Consider the following 21,727-nt stretch of genomic DNA (forward strand, 5'->3'; position numbering starts at 1 on the left):
ACATGTCCAAAACAGTTCTCCTAGAGTGGATGCCATCAATTGTCTGTCAGAAATCCTGTCCTTATCAACTTCCCACATTTCTCTTCTGCAGCTGTCACATGTAACCACTCACTAAGCCCTATTGATTTTGCTGCTTAGAACTTGAAAATCCTCACATTTCCCACTATCTGTACTGCTGTCACAACTTCTTGCCTTGGTACAAAACCATCTGGCTCCACAATCTGACCTCTCCCTGTTTAATAACCACCACCACCCACCCACCCCTGCAATCCTGAGCCAAAGTTTCCCAATGTCCTCAGGATAAAGTCCAAATAACTTAGTATGCCTTATAAGGCCTCAACTAACTGGCCTCTTCACAAAGCTGTCTTTGACATGTGTTTGTATTTTTTGTACCTAAGATACAGATTTACGTAGGAACCATCTCACTATAAATGTACATAATTTTTGCAGTAACATTGTTAAGAGAGTCACAGAAAGTCTCTGAGAAAAAGCAAAGGGGTTTTTTTTTTTTTTTTTTTTTTTTGCGGTACGTGGGCCTCTCACTGCTGTGGCCCCTCCCGCTGCGGAGCACAGGCTCCAGATGTTCAGGCTCAGCGGCCATGGCTCACGGGCCCAGCCCCTCCGCGGCACGTGGGATCCTCCCAGACTGGGGCACGAACCGGCGTCCCCTGCATTGGCAGGCGGACTCTCAACCACTGCGCCACCAGGGAAGCCCAGCAAAGGGGTTTTGCCATTTGATTTTTAATGCTAAGATTTGCAATGGCAAGCAGGTGACACTTTATCCCAGGACCATTTATTGAACAGTCCATTCTTTCTCCACTAAAATGTACTATCTCGGTCAGAAATCAAGTTGCCATTTGTCTGTGGATGTATTTCTGGGGTTTCTATTTTTCTAATACTGCCCCAATACCACACTGTCTTAATTACAGGTTTATAAGAAGTCTCCTCGACCTCCTTTTCTTCTGAAACTGATTCTTCTTTGGTAAACTGATTAACTCTTCACCTACATAGATAAATGCTTAAATTGCATTTATTTTTATTTTTTTTTAACTATGGAAAGTATGCTATGTCATAGTTTCTATATCATACAGCTCTCTTTTGTTCCAAGGTCATCAACTGCACCCCAGTCTTAGAAGCAATACTGAAAATGTATACAGCTGGTCACAAGGAGGGCTGGGAAACAGTGGTAGTGAGGAAGAAAAATGCACTATCACAGGGAGAAAAACGTCCCCAGCATGTGGTGTGATGGTGAAGCAGGGCTGCTGTTGTTTTTTTTTTAATTACACAAAGAAAAATCCATTCTGATGTATTTCTGTGACAGACCCTATACATCTGTATAGTATGTGTGTCTGTTTATGTAGTCCCAGCAGAATGGGATATTAAAATATCTAAGCTGGAATTTGCAAAATATGGCCCTAAATAATCTTTAAAAAAACATCATCTTAAACTGAAACTTAACTACTACAGGAGAATATTTTGGGAATATAGGGGACTTGGAAAGAAGAGCAATAGGGAAAGTTTACCTGGAAGTGAGGCTCTTTGAGTATACCAACCAGTTCTGCCACATTTTCATCCACATTTATTAGAGGAGTGATATCTTCAAGAATTTCGTTGACTAATTCCAAGTTATTATCACTGACAGCTTCTAGTTTTGAATCTTCTAGCCTCTCGTGAGCCTGAAAAGATAACAGTATATTAAAATAATAACACACACTGTTTTGCTCCAGACCGCGGTTTTCTTCTTGATTTGTTTCCTTTTTATAAAGAAAGTTTTAAAAGATATTACTTGAAAGTTTGATTCATTGCAACCAGATCTTTCAATGAGAGGTAATATATAGATTTCAGAGTAAATGTTATCATGCAATATAATAAATCTTGGCCTCTATTCCTACCCTAAAAGTAATGGAAAACTCATTTTTATAACTAAACCATGAAAAAACTGAATAGGCCAATGATAATTTAAAAAATGTATTAGATTTCCTACCTGACAGAATTTCCTAATGACTTTCTAGTCTAGACTCAAACTCTAAATGATACCGTTTATGCTTTATTAAATGATTAAGCATAATAAAAATAAAAATAGGAATGTAATCGTTATATGGATTGTCATTAAAAAATAATGAAAATCATTTTGAGAACCCCAAATGATAAGGCTAAAGCTACCATCTTCCAATTTTGAAAATTCAGCAGAAAAAGGCAATTCAGGAAAGGCAAGTCTTGAACTGAGCCTTGAAGGACCATATGATCTCATTAGGGGAATGATCCCCTTATGTCTCCATATCTTAAGCTGATCTGTTTTTCTTAATCTCACAACCTTTTCCACAGAAAATGAACCATGAATCATACTGTCACAGGAAATACGTAGTCCTAACTATCCTTTAATAGTGGGAGTAAAGCAGAGTTTTAAATTCAAACTTAGAATGAACACTAAGCAGTCTCTATCTTTTAAGTGTTGTTTTTCTGATAAATGGTTGCTGTCTGATTTTGAAGACAGGTAGAGCATAACTATAAAGATTTAGCTTATAAATGAAAACATGCAAGATGACAAATCTCACACTTAACATTTTAAGATTCAATTCTGTAAGTGACGAAAAATCCAAATTTCAAGCGGCAACAGTATCAAACTTTAACTTATCCCTATAATACTTTAGATGTTATTTCTACCATACGGAGTAGATCCTTCAGAGTTCTAACACATCTTCTAATTTTTTTATTTTTAAATTATATTTTATTTAAACAAAAATATCATTTCACATGTATCAATGTAAAATTGTTAATGAGCTGTCTAACAATCTTGGTTTTTGTATGTCATCTTCTAAATGATATACTTTCTAATTTTAAAAATGCATTTTTACATTTAAATGTATTTTTCCAGGTAATTCACAAGATTGAAATAAGTTTAAGTAGAAGAGAGGGGCTATACATTAGCAACATTTTAAAGAAACACATCTGAAGAAGAAATTTTAAGTCATATGAAATAAACTGATACAGAAGAAATTATAACTGTTATAAAACAAAGAAAAATGTCAAAAGACCAAATATAATTTAAACAGAGGAATGAGTTTCTATTAGATTTAGATAAGAAAAAAATTAAGAAGACTAGAGAATGCCACAAAGAGTGAGAATAGGTAAATTTATAATTTTCTTAAAGTGTAATACAAGCCTAATAAAGACAGGATGATGAAGACATTCAACATATATCACGGAATGATTATCACCATTGGGAAAAAAAGTAATGTACACAATTACTTAACTCTTATAAAACAAGCTAGAATTGCTAATTGTTTTAATACAAATATTCATTGTTAATAAATCTAATGTAGCATTGTTAACCTTGCAAATACTTTTAATACTCTTATGGTAGCATAAGAAATCTTAAAAAAAAGGAAGAAAAGAACTTTAACATTTATTGAGGGCTTTTGTTTTGTGCCAGGAACTATATTCTCAGCACATTATGAGATTGTGTGTGTGTACTCAGCAAAGGTAGGTGTGTTATTATCATCTTCACCTTATAGACACAGACACTGATGATGCAAAATGAGATACAGTGATTGCTTGAGTTCACACTACTAGTAAGTGGCTAAGTCAGGTAGTCCAACATCAAGGCTTGAGCTCTTACATACTAAAGCTTATTCGACTTTTATCACTATACAGCCAGCTACTCTATCATCATCTTGCAGTTAATTATTTAATCTAAAACATTATGCACTACTCTCACTCATTTAAATGTGTGATATATGCTCTCACTGACTGCTAGTTGAGTTGTTGCTTCTTAACATGGCTCTTCCAGTCTAGATGTGTTAAGTTATACTCTTATGGTTCAAGAATACCACCCACTCTTTCAACCTTCACCTGTTTGCTCAAAGAGCTATAAAGATCACCTGTTTCTCCACGGAACAGATAATGACTGGCTTAAAATTTTCAGGTACTAAGCCAATATAGTTTCTACAATATCCTATGTTACTTTACATATTGGTAGACTTTGATTAAATTCAAGTCTTTGGGAAAAGTAAAGGAACAGAAACGATCATTGACTTGAAAACTCTAATACACTTCCCCTCCTTTCTATGTTCACTTACCTTATTGCTCCCAAATTCGGAGAGGACAGGAGGGAATGTGGAAAGACTGATGGCAAGAGAGAAAGAGGAAGTCAAGTGGAGGGCAGAATTATGCTATAAAAACAAATATACCTGAAGGTTTTTGCACATCAAAAACCTGGTACAGGCTGGTTTTATAGTAGGAAAAAAATCTCACTACACAATACATAAATTCTCAGAGGAAGAGAAAGTTTTTAAGTGAAACTGCAGCTATAATTATATTATATTAATACAGAAAATTAATTTCTGAGATATAGTTGAGTTCAATCAAGATCAATTTTAGTTTTTCCAAGAAAGCAAATACAGGTCCATATTTGTTAATATGTAACTTTTTTTTTTTTTAGCACAGGCTCCGGACGCGCAGGCCCAGCGGCCATGGCTCACGGGCCCAGCCGCTCCGCGGCACGTGGGATCCTCCCGGACCGGGGCACGAACCCGCGTCCCCTGCATCGGCAGGCAGACTCTCAACCACTGCGCCACCAGGGAAGCCCAATATGTAACTTTTTAAGTTCCAGGATAATGTGAAAGAAGTTGAGACCTTTATTCACTTTAAAGTCAGAATTTCTTTAGTAGCTCTCAAGAGGCAAGTACCAAGTTGAATTTAACTAACCAAACAAACAAAAAAGACAAAGGAAATACTGAAAACGGACCAGAGAAACAGATATGAATCACATGCTATCTGAATAAATGGGTCTTGCTTCCTTTAAGAAAAAGCATTATTAGAAAGCTAGCACAACTCAATAAAAATATGTGTCACCTGCCACAAGTGCTTGGAAGAACATGCCATAACTGGCTTTGTAGACTTGGAGTTGATACAAATATAGCCTAAGCCCTCCTGCATGTTCAGTTCTGAGAATCCTTCACCACAGCACTTTAGAAAAATGAACTGCAGAGAAGAAAAGTTCTTTCAAAACTTCTGGGTATTTTACCCAAGCACAGTCCATCTATGCTTGCAAACAAACAAACAAAAAATTTTAACAAAAGTTATGCACTATAAGTGACAAATACCTGGTAATGATAATGGTATTGCGATTATGTGTAGTAACCTTATCTTTCTCCCTTAAAAACAAAAATATCATAAATTTTGTTTCTGTCTTCTTAGAACATGGCCAAGTATATTGTAGTTGCTCATTAAGTATTTCTTGAAAAAGCTAAGTAAATAGGAGATAAGATTGACTGTGGTCAAGAGACATCCTCTTCTTTTATTCTAGAGACTTTTGAACAAAAAAGATAAAGAGAAGTTCACGAGTAACCAAAAAATAAGAATTTGAGCAGAAAGTAGAAATGAGACAGAGAGAATGGAGAATTCAATTTTTATTTTGCTTCTGCATACATGATATAAAAAAGGATGAGATCTGTTCTGTTGAAAAAAATGGATGAAATAAGTGTAACTAAATTAGAACTGAATTCTCTAATGAGTAAAGAACTTGTCATCTAGTTAACCAAAACAAGTTCAAATTCTTAGATTAGATAAACTATGTCTCAAGGCATTCAGGGAGCTGAGCCACTCTTAGAGATACCTGTAGAATTAGGAGACCCACACAGATGTCAAAAAACTAAAAATGGGAATCTTATACTTTTTAAAAGGAGAAAGGGCTTTTTAAAAAGCTTGGCTTTAATAGTATTCAGAGAAAATATAAAAGAATGTTTTTATAATCATTGAGTGGGAAAGACATAACTATGATGCCAAATCCGGAAGCTATAATTTAAACAAACAAAAACAAGCCCAATAAAATAAATGGCATTGAACATTTAAAATTGAACATTTAAAATTTCTGCTTGTCAAAAATCAGCAAGGTCAAAATACTTACGAATCATATTGCAGACCAAAGGTTAATTTCCCTACACATACACACACACACACACACACACACACACACACACACACACACATACACATACATATATATATATAGAGAGAGAGAGAGAGAGAGAGAGCTCAGAGAGAGGGAGGGAGGATTTCTATAAACCAGTAAGAAAAAAATCAGCAACACATTAAGAAAAATGGGCAAAGAATATGAAAAATTCACAAAGAAGGAAATTCAAATACTTCTTAAACGTATGAAAAGATATACAACCTCCTTCATGATAAGAGAAGTGCAAACTAAAACTACATTGAAATACTTTTTTTTAAAATGAGATTGGCAAGGATAAAATTCTGGTAACATACCATGTTGGTGAGAATATGGCAGAAGACAGGCATTCTCGCACATTCTTTTCTGGTGGGAACACACTAGTGAGCAGTTCGACTATATCTACCAAAATTACGACGATTCTTTTAAGATTTATCCTAGAGATATACATACATATGCAAAATAACATGTAGCAAGACTGCATATTACAGCATGACTTGTAAGTGAAAAAGTCACCTAAATATCAATCAGAAGTTTGACTAAAAAATTTTTGTTATATTCATGCAATGGAATATTATGCCACTTTTACAGAGAACGAAGGTTCTCTGTAGGTACTGATATGGAATCATATGCAAAAAAAATCAGAATTTAGAACAGAAAGTATAAACCCACAGCTACTATTATATTTAGTAGTGAATAATATTATATTTAACACATGCTTTTCCCCTAAGATTGTGAACAAGATAGGGATGTCTGCTCTCATCATTCTGTTGAACATTTGTACTGAATCTTCTAGCCAGGACAATTAGTCAAGAAAAAAATGAATAATATAAAAAAGAATGTATATGTACAACTGAGTCTCTTTGCTATACAGCAGAAATTAACACAAAATTGTAAATCAACTATACTTCAATTAAAATAAATAAAAAAGAACCAATGAAGAAAGTTTCAAAGAAAAATATAAATAAATAAATAAAAGGCATTCAGATAGGAAAGAAGTGTAGAAAGAAGAAAACTTACCAACCTAGAATTATATCTATACAGTCAAATTATCCTTCAAAAGAGAAATAAAGACTTTTTGTCAGACAAACAAAAATTGAGGGAATTTGTTGCTAGTAGACCTGCCTTGAAAACAATGTTAGAAGAGGTTCTTCAGAGAGAGGAATATAGGTTCAAAACTCAGATCTTCATAAAGAAAAGAGCATTAGAGAAAAAATAAATGAAAGTAATAAAATCTTTTTTAAAATTCTTAATTAATCTAGTATATTAACTCTTCAAAAATAACAGCAACAGTGTATTTGATGATTACAGCTTATGGATAAATGAAATGACTGACAGCCTGCTCTAACGGAGAGATTGGAAATACTCTGTTATGAGGTAGTTACTTCAAGTAAGTACTGTATTGTTATACTACAGTGAAATAATATAGTGTTATTTGAAAGTGGACTTAGATTAGCTGTAAATGTGCACTGCAAAGTCAAGGGGAAACCACTAAAATCTTTAAAAAAAAAATAAATATAACTGATATAAGTTAAAAGAGGAGAAAAAAAATGAAGTCATATAAAATGCTCAATTAAAACAGAGATGGCAGAAAATGAATAGAAGACCAAACAATAAGAAAATAAGACACAAGTACATGTTGTCTACAAAAAAACCCACTTTAAAAATAAAGACACAGGTAGATTAAAAGTAAAGATAGTGAGGAAGACATACCATGCTAACATTAATCAAAATAAAGCTGGAGTAGCTATATTAATTTCACACAGAGCAGTCTTCAGAGCAAGGAAAATTATCAGGAACAAAGAGAAGCATCACATAATAAAGAAGACATAACAATCTATAACGTAAATGATCCTAACAACAGAGCATCTAAATATGTGAAGAAAAATTTCATAGAACTTCAAAGAGAGACAGATTAATCCACTATTGTAGTTGGAGGCCTCAACACTCCTCTATCAGCAACTGACAGATCCAGCAGGCAGAAAAATCAGTAAGGACAGAGTTAAACTGAACAGCACCATCAATCAACTTCATCCAACAACAGTAGAGTGCACATTCTTCTTGAGTGCACATTCTTCTTAAGCTCACATGGAACATTCACCAAGATTAACCACAGTATGGGCTATAAAACACACCTTAACAAGTTTATAAGAATAAAGATTATAAACAGTATAATAAAAATCCCAGCTACATTTGTTGGAGACAAATCAACACACTTCTAAATAAGACATGAGTCAAAGAAGAAATCTCAAGAGAAATTCTGAAAATATCTGAACTAAATGAAAATACAACTTACGAAATTTTGTGGGATGCAGTGAATGCAGTATTTAAAGGGAAATTTATAGCACTGAATGCATATTTAGAAAAGAAGAAAGATCTAAAATCAATAAGCTAAACTTTCAGCTTAGGAAACTCAAGATAGAAGATTAAATTAAATCCAAATTAAATAAAATAATAAAATTTAGAGCAGAAATTAATGAAACTGAAAACATGAAATCAAAGAACCAAAAGCAGTTTCTTTGAAAAGATCAATAAAATTGATAAACTTCTTACCAGCTTAACTAAGAAAAAAGGGATAAGACATGAATTTACTAATATCAGAAATGAAAGAGGCCATCACTACTGATGTCCTGGATAATAAAGGAATGGTATGAACAATTCCATGCACATAAATTTGATAACCTAGATGAAATGGACCAATTCCTTGAAAAACACAATCCACCAAAACTCATAAAAGGAGATACAGATAATCTGAGTAGCCCTATATCTGTTAAAGACATTACATCAATAATTAATAACCTTCCAAAACGGAAAGCACCAGGTCCAGATGGGTTCACTGGTAAATTCTACCAAACATTTAAAGAAGAAATTATACCATTTCTTTACAGTCTCTTCTAGAAGGCAAAGGAAACACTTCCTAACTCAATCTATAAAGGCCAGCATTACTCTAATACCAAAACCAGAAAAAAGACATTACATGTTATTATACATGCATCAAAACCCATCAAATGTACAACACAAAGAGTGAACCCTAACGTAAACTATGGACTTTAGCCAATAAGGCTTTAGATTTATAGAAAAACTCAGCAGAAAATACAGAGAATTCCCATATATCTGCTCCCCTACCCCAGGTTTCCCTTATTCGTATCTTGTATTAATGTGATAAATGTTATAATTAATGAGCCAATATTGATACACCCTTACTAACTAAAGCCTATAGTTCACATTTCCATGGATTTTGACTTTTATGTTGTACAGTTCCAATGGTTTTGACAGATGCATAATGTCACTCATACACTTTAAAAGTATCATACAGAATAGTTTCACTGCCCTAAAAATGTCCTGTGACCCACCTAGTCATCCCTCCGTTATACTCCCCAAACTGTCAACTACTGACTTTTTTGATACTATCTCTATAGCTTTTGCTTTTTCCAGAATGTCATATAGTTGGAATCATACAATGTGTAGCCTTTTCAGACAGGCTTCTTTCACTTAGCAATAAGCATTTAAGGTTACTCCATCTCTTTTCATGGCTTTATAGCTTATTTCTTCTTATTGCTGAATGATATTCCATTTTATGGATGTACCACACTTTGTTTATCCATGCACCTATTGAAGGACATCTTGGTTGCATACAAGTTTTGGCAATTATGAATAAAGCTACGATAAACATTCATGTGTTTGTTTCTGTATGGACACAAATTATCAATTCACTTGGGTAAATGTCAAGGAGCACAATCACTGGATTGTATGGTAACACTATATTTAGCTTTGTAAGAAATTGCCAGACTGTCTTCCAAAGTAGTTGTACCATTTTGCACTGCTACTACCAATAAATGAGCGGCTTCCCTTTTAGGATATATGTTCTGCAAATGTTTTCTTCCAGTCTGTAGCTCACCTTTTCATTTTCTTAATGGTGTCTTTTGCAGAGGAAATCTAATTAACCAAAATTTTCATTAAGCCTTATGCTCTTTATGTCTTATCTAAGAAGACTTTCTCTAATCCAAAGTCACAAGGAGTTTTTCCCTTATGCGTCTTTTTAGAATTTTTTTAGCCTTAGCTCTTACATTTAGATCTATGATCTATTTTTAGCTAATTTTTGCATATAGAGTGGGGAAAAAGATAATGTTCATTTTTTTGCATATGAATATTCAATTGTTTCAGGAACATATATTGAAAAGACTATCATTTCTTCATTGAATTATCATAGCGCTATTAACAAAAATCAGTTGACCATGTAAGTGGTAGTCTCTTTCTGGACTCTATTCTGTGCCATTGATCTGTATGCTGATACTGTATTGTCTTCATTACTGTAGGACAATAGTAATCCTTGAAATCAGGTTGTGGAAGAGATCATATTTTGTTCTTTTTCAAAATTGTTTGTCTGGTCTAGGTCCTTCATCATTTTGTCAGTCTGAAATTTTGGCTGGGATTATACTGAATCTTTAGCTTGGTTTACAGAGAATTAACATTTTAAGATTACTGAGCCTTCCAATTCCTTCACTTATGTAAGTATGTATGTATGCCTTTAATTTCAGCAATGTTTTGTAGTTTTCAGTGTACAGGTCTTGCACATATTTTTAAAAATTTATTTCTTTTTTGGTAAATTACAATTTCCAATTGTTCATTGCTAGTATATAAAAATACAACGGATTTACATAGATTAATCTTTTATCTTGTGTCCTTGCTAAACTCACTAATTAGCTCTAGAGGGTTTTTTTTTCTTCCTTCTGGTAGATTCTTAGGATTTTTGGCATAGATGATAATGTCATCCTTGAATAAAGACAGTTAATTATTTCCTCTTCAATCCGTATGCCTTTTTTTTTCCTCGCCTTTTTGCTCTAGCAAAGACTCCCAGTACCAAGTCGAAAAGAAGTGATAACAGTTGAACAGAAGTGATCTTATAAAGCATTATATTCCACCATGAATTACAATGTTAACTGTAGGGTTTTTATAGATGCCCTTCATTAGGTTGAGGCAATTTTCTTCTATTCTTAGTTTGCTGAGTTTTTAGCAGGAATGGATATTCAATTTAGTAAAATGCTTTTCCCACAACTATGAACATCATCAAATGATTTTGCTTATCATGTCATTAAAATGGTGACAAACATTTATTGGTTTTCAAATATTAAGAAGCTTGTATATTTAAGACAAAACTCACTTGGTAATGAGGTATTATCCTTTTTGTATGTTGCAAGATTTGATTTGCTAATATTTTCTTAAGAACTTGAAGTCTATGTTCATGAGGGATACTATTCTGTAGTTCTCTTTAACTGAACTGTTTCTAGCTGGTTTTGTTATCAGGGTAACACCAAGGCTAGTAAAACAAAATTGGAAATGTTCCCTTCTCTTTCTTTTTTCTACAAGAAGTCATGTAAAATTGGTATTATTTCTTCCTTAAATGTTTGATAGAATTTTCTTTTGAGGCCATCTAGGCTGGAGCTTCAGGTTTTTTTTTTTTAATTAATTAATTTATTTATTTTTGGCTGTGTTGGGTCTTCGTTGCCGTGCGAGGGCTTTCTCTAGTTGCGGGGAGCAGGGGCCACTCTTCATCGCGGTGTGCAGGCCTCTCACTGTTGCGGCCTCTCTTGCTGCGGAGCACAAGCTCCAGAGGCGCAGGCTCCGTAGTTGTGGCTCATGGGCCTAGTTGCTCTGCGGCATGTGGGATCTTCCCAGACCAGGGCTCGAACCCATGTCCCCTGTATTGGCAGGCAGATTCTCAACCACTGCGCCACCAGGGAAGCCCGTGGAGCTTCAAGTTTTAAACTGCAAATATTCAATTATAAAAAACAGATATAGTGCTAGTCAGGTTATCTACTCTTATCTAGGTTTTAGTCATTTGCATCTGTCAAGAAATTAGCTTCATCTAGTTACCATATTTATTGCCATAAAGTTCTTCACATTATTTCTTATTATTCTTGCAATGTCTGTTGGATTTGTAGTAACATCCTCTCCTTCATTTCTGATACTGATAATTTGTGTCTAGCTAGAGGTTTACCAATTGTATTAATATACTAAGAGTTATATTGATTTTTTTCTATTTGTCTTTTTTATATTTACTCAACTTTATTATTTACTACTTTCTGCTTATTTTGAGTTTAATTTGTTCTTTTTCTATTTGCTCAAGGTGTACACATGAAAATTGATTTAAATATTGTTCTTTTCTAATATAGGCATTTCCCTCTAAGTGCTGCTTTGCTGCACCCCACAAGTTCTGACATGTATTTTCATTTCATTCAATTCAAAGTATTTTTTATGTTTCTTTGTGATTTCTCCTTTGACCCATGGCTGTTTCAAAGTATGCTGTTTAATTTCCATATATTTATGGAATATATTCCATATATTTATATATATTCCATATATTTATGGATTTGGGGAATAACTCTTAGTTTGATTTTGCTGTAATCTGCATCAGTTTCCTAGGTCTGTTATAACAAACTGAGTGTGAGCTCTGCCCAATGTCCCGCATGTTATGAGGACTTTCCACTCAGGGTGGTGGGAATGCCAACTAAGCTATTCCCCATCCCTTCTGAGCCCTGGAAATTGTCTGGCCTACTGTGCTTTCCAGTGGGTCTTTCCTTGGGCTCTAGAGCTGTGCTTCACATATGCACAATCAGCACTCAGCCAGAGATTTGAGGGCACCCCTAAGAAAATCTCTTTAGCTTCCTCCTCCCTGATACTCTGCTACACAAATGCCAGTCACCTCCACCTCCCCAAAGGCCAAGCTCTACTAAGACTGCTGGGCTGTTTGTGCTTCTTCTTTCTGCACTGCAGCATGGAAACTACCCTCAGACAGTTTCATAATGCTCACCTCCTTTCTTTCCTTTCAGGCATCACAATCCTGTGCTGCCTGTTGTCCCATGTCTGAAGATGGTCACCCTCCTACACCTTTGTGCTAACTTTTCTAGTTTCTGGAGTGAGGGTAAATTCAAGTCTATTTTCTCTCCCTTACAGCTTGGGTGGAATTTATTCATTCTTATAATTTTACTTTTGGTGGCTACCCTAGAGATCTCAATATGCATCCCTGACTTTTTTTTATTTATTTATTTTATTTTTGGCTGTGTTGGGTCTTCGTTGCTGCACGTGGGCTTTCTCTCGTTGCGGCGAGCGGGGGCTAATCTTGGTTGCAGTGCGCAGGCTTCCCATTGTGGCGGCTTCTCGCTGCAGAGCACAGGCTGCAGGTGCACGGGCTTCAGTAGTTGTGGCACAAAGGCTCAGTAGTTGTGGCGCGTGGGCTTAGTTGCTCTGTGGCATGCGGGATCTTCCCAGACCAGGGCTCAAACCCATGTCCCCTGCATTGGCAGGTGGATTCTTAACCACTGCTCCACCAGGGAAGCCCCGCATCCCTGACTTTTTATACAACCTTAAGACATTACTTTTACCACTTTCTGAATAATGAGAGTATCTTACAATTGTCTGAATCACTAAGTCCTTCCTTTTGGGCTATCATCTGCACATATTTCATTTATACACATGCTATAAATGCCACAAGACACTACTATTATTTCATCTTAAAAATCAGTATTATTTTATATTTACTCACTAATGTTCCCTTTATTTTGTCATTCTTTCTGCCTGAAGAACTTCCTTTTGCATTTATTGTTGAGTAAATAGAGACAATTTTTCTCAGATTTTGTTTCTCTGAAAAGAAAATCCTCATTTTGCTTTCATTTCTGAAAGTTGCTTTTGTTGAAATTTTTTTTTTTTTTTGCGGTACGCGGGCCTCTCACTGTTGTGGCCTCTCCCGTTGTGGAGCACAGGCTCCGGACGTGCAGGCTCAGTGGCCATGGCTCACGGGCCCAGCCACTCTGCGGCATGTGGGATCTTCCTGGACCGGGGCACGAACCCGTGTCCCCTGCATCGGCAGGCAGACTCTCAACCACTGAGCCACCAGGGAAGCCCTGAAAAGAGAATTTGAGGTTGGCAGTGTTTTTCTTTGAGCACTTTAAGGATCTCAATCCACTCTGCTATGACTTCCATAGTTCCTGTTTTATTGCTAACCATTAGTATTAGTGTTTCTCCTTAATATGTCTTTCTTCTCCAGTTGCTTTACAAAATTTCACTTTATCTTTGATTTTCAGGAGTTTGTGATATTCTGAGGAATGTTTTGCTTTGTATTTTCCCTGACAGGGGGTTCACTTGTCTTCTTGAATCTATCAGTTGACGTTGTTGTTCATTAGGTTTGAAAATTCTTGGCCATTGTGTCTTGAACTATTTCTTCTGTCCCATTTCCCCGCTCCCTCTTTCTGGGATATTAATTACATGTGTATTTGATCTTTTTGAGAATGCCTCACATATTGTCTTTTCCAGACATACTTTTCTATGAATTTCGGTTTAGATATTTTCTGTTGACCTGTCTTCAAATTCACTAATCCTCTTTTCTGCTGTGTTTAGTCTTCTACTGGCTTGGCCAAAAAGTTCATTCGGTTAACAAATATGTTGTTCAATAAAATTCCTGGTGAAGATGAAAAATGTGTCTTTTATTTTTACTTAAAACCGAATGAACTTTTTTGCCAACCCAATATTAAACCCATCAAATGAGCTCTTAACCAGATATTGTATTTTTGAGTCCCTGAATAACCATTTGTTTTTAATTCTTATTTTCTAGTAATATTTTAAATGTCTTCATTTTTTCCCACTTTTTTCTTCTATTAAAAATATGCTATTTAGGGACTTCCCTGGTGGTCCAGTGGCTAAGACTCCAAGTTTCCAATGCAGGGGGCCAGGGGTTTGATCCCTGGGGTCAGGGAACTAGATTCCACAAGCTGCAACTAAGAGTTCACATGCCACAACTAAAGATCCCACACACAGCAACTAAGACCCCAGTGCAGCCAAATAAATAAATATTTTTTCAAGCCTCCAAAAACAAGGTATCACTTAAAAAAAAAGTTATTTAAAAATCTTTGTCTATAAACTTTAATAAAAGGGTCATCTATGAGACTGCTTCTGTTGTTTTTCTCATGATTATTAGTCACATGCTCCTGCCTTTCCACAGGTCTAGCAATGTTTGGCTCGCTGTCTCCTCAGCAATTTATCCATTTTTCTCCCTACTTGTGCTGGGAGTGTTGGCCTGCTGTGACTTATTATCTCTTTCCTGGAAGAAGGTCCTCCCTTCCTCCTGGGATTTCTGTGCCCTCAATTAAGGAATACCCAACTATTATTGCTTTTATTTTTTGAGAAGCTGCTTGAATGTTGGATACTACTGGGTGATTCTCTTCCTAATTTCAATTTTATCATCAAAAGATTACAGTAGCACTTCAGCTGCTCAAAAGTCATCCAGCCATTTCACTTGTTAAGAACAGTGAACAAGATAATCTTCTGAAAGGCCAATATCAGTGACACAAAAGTGAATCATTTTTTACGCACAGAAATTCTTAAGAATACACACACACACACACAGACACACAAACACAGCTTGTGCTGTGGTAGAAAGAGCACAGAATTTGAAGAAACAAGATCTGGCCTAAATATTTCTGTCATTTACTAGCTAAGTGACCCTAGGCAAATAATTTTTCTATTTTTAAAACTTAGTTTTCAATTCATAAAGTTGTTGCAAAGATGAAACAGTATATTTTAAAAACCCTTATAAACAATGAGCACATTGTAAGATGCCTTACATAATATTATCTAGTTTTGAGATCTACATCTAAAAGCTGTAAATTAAATAAACATGGGGATGGGGTGTAATAGATACACTGGCAATAAAAACTGACAACCAACAGTAAGTATGGTATAAAGGGAGAAGTAAACACTACTTTTAAAGTAGCAATAAGAGCTCAGGGCGAGCAATTTAATTAACAGGCTTAAACAGCTCTTACTTATTTCAACAGACCCTGAAACTATTACTTTATCTCAACACAGTATAGTGACTGATATTTGTGACAAGAAGCTTGTATCTGAAGGAAAATCATATCCTATATATTATTATTAAAGGAATATCTAACAAAATTTTGAAAGACTACAATCAAAAATGACTAAAATAAAAATTCTAGTTGGGTGATCTGCAAGTGGATAAGTTTCTGCTTAGAAACCAAAGCTTTTATGTCATATGACCTTAGAATGATTACACTGATGAATAAAATGAAGAATCTGCATCATTAACTCACTCCTACTAATAGAACACTTTGTAAAAAGTATTATTTTTTTTCAGAACTCTTAGAAGAAGACACGTAAGAGACTATGGCTAAAAAATGATCACAGGACAGGGTGAAATCAACATTTTAGGAATGACAAGATGGTTACATGAAGAAAAGGTCGGAGACATAAACAATAAGGTCCTACTGTATAGCAAAGGGAACTATATTGAGTCTTGTAAGAGAAATAAAAGGGAAGAAAAGAAAAAGTCAGAGAGGGTATACGGCACAGGTTCTTGAAAGCAAGAATCATCTGAAGAATGGAAGCGCACGGTTGTGAAATAGTTAATACACTAAGCTTTAGTGACATTTACAAAAATTATTACAGGGAAATAGTATAATTGAAATAAATTGGGCCCAAAAATGGTTGTGAAAGTATATTTATGGATGAGTTAAAAAGATTACTAGAGAGTTGATTATGGAAACAGACTCAAAATGTCAGGGTTACCAAGAAAAAACAAGATTTCAAAAAGTACTATATATAGGAAGTCAAGAACTGAAATGAAAAAACAGGTACATGGTCCAATGTAAAAGAAGAAAGTCAGTATCTTGTTGTTGAAAACGGAGACACGACGAGAATCTTTTCCACAGACCTCCGTTATAATACGACTGTTCAGTTATTATTTCCCTAAAACTTTAAAGTCAGCATAGAAAAGGCAAAAGTGGTCTAACTTCTGTGTACAGTAAGATCTCATTAGCTGTTAACTGTTATTATTTGCTAACAAAGCCTAAGGTATATTAACCAGGTTCTAAAACAGTAATCTGAAAAGACCTCTGTAAAAACAATTTAAAAAATAATTTAGTTATCTTATGAATAAAGCAATATACCTTAGCAAGTGATTTTACAATAGGATTCTCCATTATCCCCTTGAGGAAAATTAGGTCTATTTCTTCTGCTCCTGTAGATGAGGGCAGCTCCGTAAGGTTATCCAACACTTGCTGCATTGCTGCTGAGATAAAAGCAATAGTAAAAAAAAAAAAAAAAAAAAAGCAAACCTTAAATTCCAAGCTATTACGAAATACAACTATAAAATAATTCAAGTAAAAAGACATTATCAATTAACACTCTTTTGAAAAGTCACATTTAAAGAACTGAATTGTTGAATAGTAGAAATTTCAAATGCACTGAATTAGCAGCAGGATAGGTTTTTACATGCAGTTTGGGGTTTACCAGACTATATAAGGCATACTTAGAACCTTATACTTGTTTTCTATTTTTCAAATTTAAAAACATTACTCAAGAAGAAATATAAAATTGTAATAGAGCAATAAAAAAAAGATTAATCAAGAAACTTCCAACAAGCCCAGAACCAGATGACTTCACCAGTGAATTCAAGAACTAAAACCATTACTTCACAAAGTCTTCCAAAAAAAAGTAGAAGAGGAAGGAACGCTTCCCAACCATTCTGTGAGATCCTGATACTAAATCCAGACGAGGACATCAGAAGAAGACTACAGCCAATATCTTTTACAAGTACAGAGGCAAAAATCTTTAATAAAACACTAGCAAACTGAATACAGCAACAAATGAAAATGACCAAGTACAATTTATCCCAGGAGTGCAAGGGTGGTTTATCAACATATGATAATCAATCAATGTAATACACTGTATTAATAAAACAAAACCACATGGTATCTCAATAGGCACAGAGAAAGCATTTGACAAAATCGAATACCTTTCATGATAAAAAACATTCAACTAGGAATAGAAGGAAATTTCCATTTCCTCAAGGGCATCTATGAAAAACCCATAGCTAACATCATACTTAATGGTGAAAGACTGGATGCTTTCCCATAGATCAGGAACAAGGCAAGGATTTCTACTCTTGCCATTTCTACTCAACACTGTACTGGAGGGTCTAGCCATGGCAGTTAGGCAACAAAAAGAAATAAAAGGCATCCAGATGAAAAATGAACAAGTAAAACTATCTCTTTTTGCAGATGACATGACCTCATATATAGAAAATCCTAAGGAATATATACAAAAGATTTATTAGAACTAAATAAATGAGTTCAGTAGGGTTGCAAGATAGAAGATCAATATACAAAAATGAATTGCATTTCTATACACTAGCAATGAACAATCTGAAAATGAAATTAAGAAAACCACTCCTTTTACAATAGCATTAAAACAATAAAAATCATTAGAAATAAATGTAACAAAAGAACTGTAAGATTTTTACAGTGAAAACTATAAAACATCATTGAAAGAATTAAAGAAGACTTAAATAAAAAAAAAGATACCCATATTCAGGGATTCTATAGAAGACTTACTGTTGTTAAGATGGCAATATTTCTCAAATTGATCTACAGGTTTAATGCAATCCCTATTAAAATCTCAGCTCCCCTCGCCCTTTCTGGTAGAAACTGTTATATAAGCTGATACAAAAATTCATGTGGGAAATGCAATGAACCCAGTATAGCCAAACAATCTTCAAAAAGAACAAAGCTGGAAGACTCACACTTACTTCAAAACTGACTAAAAAGCAACAGTAATCAAGACTGTGTGGGGCTTTCCTGGTGGCGCAGTGGTTGAGAATCTGCCTGCCAATGCAGGGGACACGGGTTCGAGCCCTGGTCTGGGAAGATCCCACATGCTGCAGAGCAACTAGGCCCGTGAGCCACAGTTACTGAGCCTGTGCGTCTGGAGCCTGTGTTCCGCAGCAAGAGAGGCCGTGATAGTGAGAGGCCCGCGCACCGCCATGAAGAGGGGCCCCCACTTGCCGCAACTAGAGAAAGCCCTCGCACAGAAACAAAGACCCAACACAGCCATAAATAAATAAATAAATAATATTAAAAAAAAAAAAAAAAAGACTGTGTGGTACTAGCATAAAGACATATAACTGAGAGTCCATAAATAAATCTACTTTACGGTCATTAGATTTTCAACAAGAGTGGCAAGACAATTCAAAGGAAGAAAGAACGGTCTTTTCAAAAATGTATTTGGGACAACTGGATATGCATATGAAGAAGGTACAGCCAGACCCCTACTTCATTCAATATCATAGCCTTAATTTTATTCAGATTAGTTTTATTAATTTTATTTTCCCTTGATGCTTCTTTAGAATAAGTCTACTAATAGTGCAGTTTGTTTTTAATATTTTTATTTTTTATTAAAATAAAACTGTCAAAAGTCAGATTGTATTACTAAGTGGCTTATAATGAAATACAGCAGTTCTCTGTTCCATGCCGTCAGCCTCCTTCCCAACTTATCCTATTCTACAGAAGCAACTACTTTGAATTTGTTGTTTCTTTTAATCACAGCTGTATTTCTGGGTAATGTGCTAATATTGCTACTTTTTAATTTACCCATTTTATATATTATTTATTTTTGTTAGAATAGTACTAGTGTGATGCTTTTACTTCCCCCTAGCTCCACACTGGCAATTTTTATTTATTTTTATTTGTTTTGGCTACCCCATGCAGCATATGGGATCTTAGCTCCCTGACCAGGGATTGAACCTGCACCCCCTGCACTGGAAGTGCACAGTCTTAACCAATGGACAGCCAGGGAAGCCCCCAGACCTGCAATTTTTAAAATAAAATCAACAGTTAGTGCTTTTCATATAGAACTCCTACAAGTTTTTTCCCAAATGTTCCAACAAACTTCTCCCATTTCTATCAGTTTTTCCAAATGCTCAAATATCAGAACTATTCCCTGACTTCTAACCCTGAACTCTCTCCCAAGTATTTTTCTCTCGCACTTTAATTGGAACAGGTTCATCTTTAGGTCTCCTTCTCAGTATGTATAAATGAGTGACAATTTTGGAAGTGAAGAGGTAACCAGGAGAAAAATGTGCATTTACAACAAGCAGAAGGAAAACTGATATTGAGGTAAGATGAAGAAAGAAGACACTAGAAAATAAAGAATATAAGCAAAGTTTACTTCATAATTTTGCTTGAAGTCCAAAGTGTACTCTGGGCAGGGAACAACAGAATCAACAATCTGTAGAAGTATTCTTACCCTGTGGCTATAAACGTAGTTAACTCTACTTTTCATGAGTACTTTTTTCTTTCCTTTGACATTCTATGTATGTCTTTTATTTTGGAAAATTCCAAACATACACAAACGGAGACAATAACACACCCAACAATTATCAGCTCTAACAATTAGCAACTCACCCCCAATTTTGTTTCATACCCCCATACACTTTCTAACCTACATAGCTTTGAGGCAAATCCCAGAGGTCGTATTTCAGTGTTTATGTCTACAAGATCAGGACTCTTTTTAAACAATGTAACAATACTGTTAGCACACCTAACAAAGTAACAGTAATTCCTTAGTATCATTAAATATATAGCTGGTGTTCAAATTTCCAGTTGTACTGAAGATTTTTTTTTAAATGTATCTTCTATATTGGTTCTTGCGGCGTTTGAATTTTTATATCTCTGCTTAATTAAGTGGGAAGTGGCAGAGATTGTGAAATATACCCTTGGTTATTTTGAAGACCTCTGTAAGTTGTTACTGATTCTTTAGTATATGAAATTTAATTATAAACTAGTAAGTCTGTCAATATTCCATGTCCTGAAAAGGGAATCCAGATTATTAAGTTGCCAAACATTCCCAAACTAATTGGTATACTTAATGGAGTTTTAATAAAAATACAGTAGACCCCCTATATAACCATGTTTTCAGGCCAAGTCTGGCTTGGTCTTCCCTCCACTAAGGAAATGGCCTGGCTGGGGAGCTCCAGGAAACTTGGGCTGAGGAGGCAGGGCAGTGGGGTAAACTGATGCAGCTCTACACAAGCTAGCGAGGCCAGTCTGGAGTGAATGTTGTGCTGGTGAAGGTCACGGGAATCTGGTATTTTTACTGCCATTTATTTTTGTGAAGAAGTAAATCATGAGCTTCGCAATGAAATCTTGAAGGGGACCTCATGTCCCTGAGGGGCACATGCCCCCAAAATCTTCAAACAGGAGACTGATATTCTACTGTCCAGACTTTGGGATATCAAGTACAAACCTTGACTCCTTGTGGAGGATGGTCCAAGACTGCAACAGCTGGAAACCCAAGGAAGTCAGAATTGCTACAACTATCTGCATAGGATGAAACTTATGGACACCATCTATGCCTCTGAAAACCCACTTCGAGCTGAAGGCTGGCATCCCTATTCCTTAATGGGCAAGATTTTCGGCTCCTATCTGCTAGATCTTCCAAAACACTAGTAATCCTTTCAAGGGTGTCTGCAAGCCCTTCACTGATACCCTGCTGGATGGCTGAGACAGCCTGCCATGGGACATGGGTCTGTGTCCAGAGAGAGTACCTGTGCTAACAGGGGGCCCTGACTGAGCTGGCCCTGTGGTCAAAGTTCAAAGTGGGAGCTCTCAGCAACACCTCTGTCAGCAGCCAAAGACCTAACCCAGTCTCCTGAAGTCTCCCAACAGCCATCAGGCGACACACCTCCTCTACAGTCAGAAGAGTAAACATGCCAAACACTTCCTCAAACCAAAGAGCTTTAAGGACAACTACAGTGGATCCTTGAACAGCATGGATATGAACTACTCAGGTCCACGTATGTGTGGACTATTGTCAGTAAACATGTACTACAGTACTAATCATCTGCTGTTGGCTGAATCTGCCAACGTGGAACTGGGGAGACAGCATAAGGGGATTTTCCACTGTGTGGAGGGTGGGTGCTGCTGT

General features: G+C 35.7%; 1 protein-coding gene and 1 pseudogene across 4 annotated transcripts in view; one reads left to right on the top strand and one right to left on the bottom strand.

The window, feature by feature from the left end:
• Window positions 1–21,727, bottom strand: part of PALS2 (protein associated with LIN7 2, MAGUK p55 family member) — a 109,701-nt gene that overhangs the window by 38,931 nt on the left and 49,043 nt on the right. For all 4 annotated transcript variants that reach the window (XM_004265638.3, XM_033420553.2, XM_033420555.2 and 1 more), the window contains exons 2-3: window positions 16,912–17,030; window positions 1,524–1,676 (exon numbers count right to left, since the gene is read on the bottom strand). In XM_004265638.3, coding sequence (XP_004265686.1) covers window positions 1,524–1,676; window positions 16,912–17,028 — 270 coding nt within the window. In that variant the 5' untranslated portion in view covers window positions 17,029–17,030. The remainder of the gene's footprint in view (window positions 1–1,523; window positions 1,677–16,911; window positions 17,031–21,727) is intronic.
• Window positions 20,912–21,727, top strand: part of LOC125965362 (uncharacterized) — a 49,846-nt pseudogene continuing 49,030 nt past the window's right edge.

Source organism: Orcinus orca, chromosome 9 (assembly GCF_937001465.1).
Source record: "Orcinus orca chromosome 9, mOrcOrc1.1, whole genome shotgun sequence".
Lineage (NCBI taxonomy): Eukaryota > Metazoa > Chordata > Mammalia > Artiodactyla > Delphinidae > Orcinus > Orcinus orca.